Source organism: Artemia franciscana, chromosome 4 (assembly GCF_032884065.1).
Source record: "Artemia franciscana chromosome 4, ASM3288406v1, whole genome shotgun sequence".
In the NCBI taxonomy this organism is placed as follows: domain Eukaryota; kingdom Metazoa; phylum Arthropoda; class Branchiopoda; order Anostraca; family Artemiidae; genus Artemia; species Artemia franciscana.
Genome location: NC_088866.1, coordinates 12,864,039 through 12,871,019, shown reverse-complemented (window position 1 = coordinate 12,871,019; position 6,981 = coordinate 12,864,039). Strand labels below are relative to the sequence as shown.

Sequence of the window (6,981 nt, the reverse complement as noted above, 5' to 3'; positions counted from 1 at the left end):
TATTTATTATATTTATTATATTACTTTATATTTATTTATTTATCTGCGAGAGAAAAGGCTGTTTTAAATGCAAATCGTTTAAAGATCTAACAGTGCTCAAACTGTGCCAGGATTCCCATTGTCAAGCTATTTTACAAAAGTAATCAATAAAAAATATTTAGACATCCAAAAAAGAGCATTTTCCCAGGGGCAAAACAAAATGCTACCATTTACTATTTCTTGCCATGCCAGGGTGTAATTCTTTTGACCTTTTCTGCAACTTTTGACTAATAACTTTTTCTAACTAGCAGAGACTATCAGAATAGACCAGGTCATTCCTATTCAAAATGGGGAGGGGAGAAGGCGAAATCACAATGAAGAAAAGAACTCAGACAAGAAAGAAAACATTTGAGAAAATCCTGCTAGGAAACGAAGTAGCATGAATAGGGTTAGGATTGAGCTTTGCATAAATCAGCCTATGCACTTAAAGAGGATAAGAACGAACAATAAATTTATTCCGTTATGCTTTCAGTTTACAAAAAAAAAACTAATACTTAGATGAGAAGTTACTGACGGTAGAAAGAAAGTCCCCATTGCAGAGTCTTTGAAGAGGATGAGTTTTACCATGCTGCTTCTTCTTTTTCTTATTAGAAGAATTTAATGTATTTATAGAGAATTTAGATGATGTATTATATCCCATTTCGTTCGTTATAGTCACAGATCGAGGCCTATCTACTTTTGTTTTATCACGAGGTTCAAAATGACTAACTAAATCTTTCACGCTTCTTTCTGGGGACTTTTGTCCATCACCACAAACAGTTTCTAAGCTAACAGTTCTTTTTCTAAGGCGGCTCTCGTCCCTTTTGAAATTAAAAATACTAGAAATAAGACCCTTGGCTTTTTTTGGTTCAACAGTTGGCAACAGGTTCAAGCTAGTCGGTCTAACTTGCTGAGTTTTTGCTTCAAAATCTTGTTTAATTTTCTGCACAACACCAGGCTGACCAGGACGATCCAGCCTTGGGCTGCTTTCTGCTGAGCGTGATTCTCTAGCAGAAGAAGACAGAACGTTTCCCGTCTCTGATAGAGATCTCCGCGGGGAAGAAGTGACCACAACTTTCGGTGCTCCAGTCTCTTTCAACGATTTCACACGTTTAATATCACAATTTTTATGCACAAGACTTTCGAATTTTTTCACCTCAGATATCACATCTACAGCTGGCTGCTCAACCATCGTTGACAATTCATCAGTTATGCAAGATACTTTTTCACTATCAACTGAGGGGGATTTAAGCTGAATTTTGACAGACTTCACACCTGAAACCCAGAAAGGAGGCTGCTGAGAATTTTCAGATAGATCACTGGCAGATTTAGATCGAGAACATCGTTTATCCTTGTCTGAGAGTCTAAAGCTAGATTCGAAGTCTTGTGGAACACTTTCTGGCGTGGGTGCTTCCGAGCGACACATATGTTTTCGAACTCTATATGAGCGAGATGGCAAGCGTAATGAAACACTCCGCTTTGGAACTGGCGGTGGAATGGTGGCAGACTGTAAATAGGTAAACAATGGTTAGAAAAGATTGTAGGAAAAGCAGTTCTATGCATTCAAATAAAAATAAAAAACAACAAAAATAACTTCAATTATATCAATAGTCAGTATTCATTCCTACTTTGTGTGGATTATGAAATTGAGGGCTATAGTGTTTGGACTACAAAACCAAATATGAGAAAGTCATCAAATATATTCGCTAAACAAAGAAGGGTAAGCCCTCCCCTGATAGCCTATTTTCAAGCATATTATATACTGTTTTCTGTAAGCAGAAGAATAATATAAAATTTGTGCCGTGAATTTGTGAACGAAAAAGAATAAACCTCCATATTCCCTTTTCAAACAAATTGTTGAAAAGAAACTAGTTCAACAAAATTAATTAATCAATAAATTAATCGATGAATTTGTGAATGAAAGAGAATAAACCTCCTATTCCCTTTTCAAACAAATTGTTGAAAAGAAACAAGTTCATCAAAATTAGTTTATCTTACAAAGAGAAGTAGTCCCCGCTCCAAACACCTTTTTCATGAATAGTATGCCTCATTTTTAAAATAAAAACATAACAACAAACAGGAGTTAAGAGCTCATATGGTATGAGCTCTAGCAAAATTCTAAGAATCAATAAATTGCTTTAAAAGGAAAATAGAATTTCATTAAGATCCAGTCACCCGTTCTCAAGTTAAAAATACCTCAATTTTTCAGATTTTTCCAAATTAACAACCCCAGCTCCGCCAGGAAGAATAGATCCGTACCAATTATGTCAATCTCGTATCTATAACTTGTGCTTATTCTTCCCATCAAGTTTCATCCCGATCTCTCCACTCTAAGCGTTTTCCAAGATTTCTGTTTCCCCCTCCAACTCTCTATGTCCCCAGATCAGATTCGAATTGAAAATGGAGCATCTGAGACATAAGATTCTTCTATGTATTAATTTTCATTAAGATCCGATCACCCATTCGTAAGATACCTCGATTATCACGTTTTCCAAGAATTCTGGTTCCCCCTCCAACTCCCTTCAATGTCACCGGATCTGGTCGGGATTTAAAATGAGAGTTCTCAAGCATAAGATCCTTCTAGATATCAAATTTCATTAAGATCTGATCACCCGTTCGTAAGTTACAAATTCCTCATTTTTCCTAATTTTTCTGAATTACTCCCCCCCCCAACTCCACCAAAGAGAGCATATCCGGTCCGGTTATTTCAGTCACCTATCTTGGACTTGTGCTTATTCTTTCCACCAAGTTTCACCGTGATCTCTCCGCTTTAAGCGTTTTCCGAGATTTCCAGTCCCCCCCCCCTAATGACACTGGATCCGGTCGGGATTTATAATAAGAGATCTGAGTTTCGAGGTTCTTCTAAATATGAAAATTCATTAAGATACGATCACTCTTTCGTAAGTTAACAATATCTCATTTTTTTCTAATTTTTTAGAATTAACCCTCCCCCCACCAAACCCCCCGCAATGTCACCACATCTGGTCGGGATTTAAAATAAGAGCTCTGAGACACGATATCCTTCCAAACATCAAATTCCATTAAGATCCCATCACCCAATCATAAGTCAAAAATACTTCATTTTTTCTATTTTTCCGAATTAACCGCCCCCCCCCCAGATGATTAAATCGGGAAAAAGACTATTTCTATTTTAATATCGTCCAGTCCCTGATATGCCTGCCAAATTTCATCGTCCTAGCTTACCTGGATGTGCCTAAAGTAGCAAACCGGGACAGACCGACAGAATTTGCGATCGCTATATGTCATTTGGTTAATACCAAGTGCCATAAAAAATTGTACTGTAAATTTGTGAGCGAAAATGCATAAATTCTTATTTCAAACAACTTTCAAAAAAATTTAAAAATCCATCACTTTTGTTGTTTTTTATTTTACACTTGAATGCAACTTAGTATTGCCAAAATGGCGAAACAAGTCTACATACTTAATAAGAACATCTAAAACTAATTTAAAAAACTTCTTTAAAACAATAACAAGGGAAAATTATAAGAGATAAAATTAAAGCACTTTAACATGGGTTTTATAAGCATTCAAAACTACTAGAGCCTCGAATATTGCAGCGTTACTTAGTAGAACAATAAACTTCACACTAAGCTTATTTTTACCTTATTAAATTTGAGATTTTAATTATAGGTTAGGTTATTTTAGTTTAACTGCACCTACGTCTACTCATTTCAGCTCATTCCTCATATATTTTTCAACCCTTCCAAAGTTTAGATATTGAACAATCTTGAAATTTGGACCCCATCTCATATGAGGCTACTGGGGAGCCCCAATGTACATGGGGTGTTCGAAAGGCGTTAGCTTATTTACATTCTGCCCTGAACCTCAAAAGGACACAACAAACTTAATTTCGAGATTGAGCACCCTCCTCCCAAGTTTCAAAGATCGTCCATTCTATATGAAGAGGCTGGGAAAAAGTAATCCATAGGAAACACGTAGCTCTTTTTCTGAGTCAACACTATATGTTGACTTTGATTGAGGAATAAGATCAATTGACACTTTGACATCTACAATATGGGTAAAATGGGTACAATATGGGTATGGGTAAAACTATAGGCACCGAAAATGAAGGTAGATTTTTGTGTTGCGCAAGGAAGTATAGTTCCAAAAAGATGCGTATAAGTTTGACATTCAATTAAATTTCAACTACAAGGTCCTAGTGAATTGTTTTTCTCCTTATATTTTTCAACACACCGAGTAACTAAGAAAGGAATTGTTTTCCAATAATCTAAATGTCTTAATCACTTACCCGTAATAAAATCAATCAAGCGAAAAAAAAACAACAAAATCTTGATTCTTTTTGGTGAACAATCTTTCTCAACGCTATTATGCTCAACATGACGATTCCAGGAAAAAATTATAATAAAAAGTAAATAAGAAATCAAAACTAGATTTTGGACTATATTCTTTGAGGTTTGTAGTCCATAATAGTCTTAACCTAATCCGCCCCTTGACTAGTTGGAGTGAAACTTCTGCTTACTACATGTATTTTCTTGGATTCAAACCTGAATAATATTCCATATGTATTCAAAAGTTAATGAAGGCAAAAAAAACTTGAAAAAGTTAAGTGAGTATGTTAGAAAAACGTTGGCACAGATAAATTTTTCATGAGCAAACACATTTGATACTAGTGGAGTGCTGGTGACATTGGTCATAGAGCAAAATATTGGCCTCCACGAAAGAGTCCTTGAAGTTTCAACTGTAAGTTGTAGGTATGAATTAACCTGACAGACTTAATCTCTGAAAACGGCCCACCTTCACATCTCAAAATTCTATGAAAAAACCCACAGATGTTATAGAATAAACCTGATAAACCTAATAAAACCGAAAAATATTCAAATCCCAAGACCAAAACTATCACCTCCTAAAATTCTTAAAAGACCACTGAAATAGAAACACTTCTGTTCATATTATGTTTTAACAGTCTGGTAATGCCATGCTGTTATGGCATTACCATACCATGTGTAAAACTATAGGCACCGAAAATAAAGGTAGATTGTTGTGTTGCGCAAGGGAGTGTAGTTCCAATTGCAAGGTCCTAGTAATTTTTTTTTCTCCTTATATTTTTCAAAACACCAAGTAACTGATTTTAAATAAAGGAATATTTTTCCAATAAACTAAATATCTTGATCACTTACCCTGAATAAAATCTATCAAGCGAAAAAAAAAATCTTGCAAAAAAGATATTTTTCCAATAATCTAAATATCCTAATCACTTACCATTCATATAGAAATGGTAATGGTAGGAAATGGAATATTTTTCCAATAAACTAAATATCTTGATCACTTACCCTGAATAAAATCTATCAAGCGAAAAAAAAATCTTGCAAAAAAGATATTTTTCCAATAATCTAAATATCCTAATCACTTACCATTCATATAGAAATGGTAATGGTAAGAAATGGTAAGCTTCTTCATATAGAAATTTTCATGAGCAAATACATTTGATACTAGTGGAGTGCTGGTAACATCGGTCATGCAGCAAAATATTGGCCTCCACGAAAGAGTCCTTGAAGTTTCTAATATAAGTTGTAGGTGTGAATTAACCTGACAGACTTAATCTCTGAAAAAGGCCCACTTAAACCTCTCAAAATTTTATGAAAAAACCACACAGACGTCGTGGCATAATGTAAAGCTTAAATTGTCAAGAAAAAATAGAGTAAATATCATAGAAAATTACCCTTCGTAAGCAACATCGTTCAACGGCAGTAAACACACTATCGGCAGGTTTCGTTCCTTCATCGTTCACTGGGACTAGAACAGGGTTTACACATTCTACAGCGTCATTTACATCCCCCCACATGACAATCGAGTCTTTAATATCTTTATCCTCGTCACCGAAAAGCCAGGGCTCCAACCTCCTACAAATAGGCGGGCTGTCAACTCTCAAAGGAAGCTCAACCGTATCTACTAAATTAGCAGTTCTCTCAATAGCCTTTAAGGAGTCGACGAGCTCACCAGAACTTTCAAGAATAAAAGCCTTTGGGCAATCTTCAGTTTTGTCATTAAACTTGGGACGGAGTATTGGTGATGATCCGATTGTGAACGTCGCACAGCCTTGGAGGCTTCTCAGTTGGCTATCATTCTCAAGCTGCACAGCTTTGTTCTGTGATACGGAATACGCCTCTCCATTTGGTCCAGGCAATCGAACACATGAACTAACAGTTCTTTCCGACATACCTGAAAAATATTTTACAATTTGTCACAAACCATTTATTATCTATATCCAAAGTAGTTAGCATAGCTGGTCGCTCCAGAAACATCAAGAAAAAGATCAACTTTAACAAATATTCAAGAAATTAAAAAGCAAAGCGACAAAACAAGAAAAAGTAACTCGAGGTAAAAGAGAACAGATTTTAATAATTTAGCATTTTTAGTAGCTTGATGACAGTATTCAGTGGCTCAATAACATTATTTGGCAATTTGATAGCAGAATTTATTAATTTGATAGCAATTTCTAGTAATTTAACAACATTATCTAGTTACTTGATACAAGTATTAAGTCATTTAATAGCAGTATTCAGTAATGCAATAAAAGTATTTAGTGATTTAATGACAGAAATTGGTAATTTTAACAGCAGTGTTTAGTATTTAGTATTGAAATACCAATTGTATATATCAGTTAGTAGTAACAGTTAGCAGTCGTAACATAGCAATTAGTGATTTCAGCAATAATAGTATTTAGTAGTTCTATTTGAAGATGCCTCAAACAGAGAGGTGTACTTAAAAATTCAATACAGACTAGATAAAGTATGACTGAATATTTTATTCATTATCTTGCGACAATTGTAATATCGGTAGTATCGATATTACTACCGATAATATCGGTAGTTTTGCAGCTTGAGCCATGCGTATATTAGCCCAGAGGTTCTCAGCTTCTTATTAAGACAGGAGGCTGTTTTTGCTGCTACTTTATTAACAACAAATTTATTTACAATATAT

The 6,981-nt window shown here is 35.0% G+C and overlaps 1 protein-coding gene across 1 annotated transcript in view; it reads right to left on the bottom strand.

Moving 5' to 3' along the window:
* Positions 1-473: 473 nt before the first annotated feature.
* Positions 474-6,981, bottom strand: part of LOC136026011 (uncharacterized) — a gene marked incomplete in the record, with an annotated part of 60,155 nt that continues 53,647 nt past the window's right edge. Inside the window, 2 exon segments of the mRNA XM_065702160.1 lie at positions 474-1,525; positions 5,720-6,219. Coding sequence (XP_065558232.1) covers positions 527-1,525; positions 5,720-6,219 — 1,499 coding nt within the window.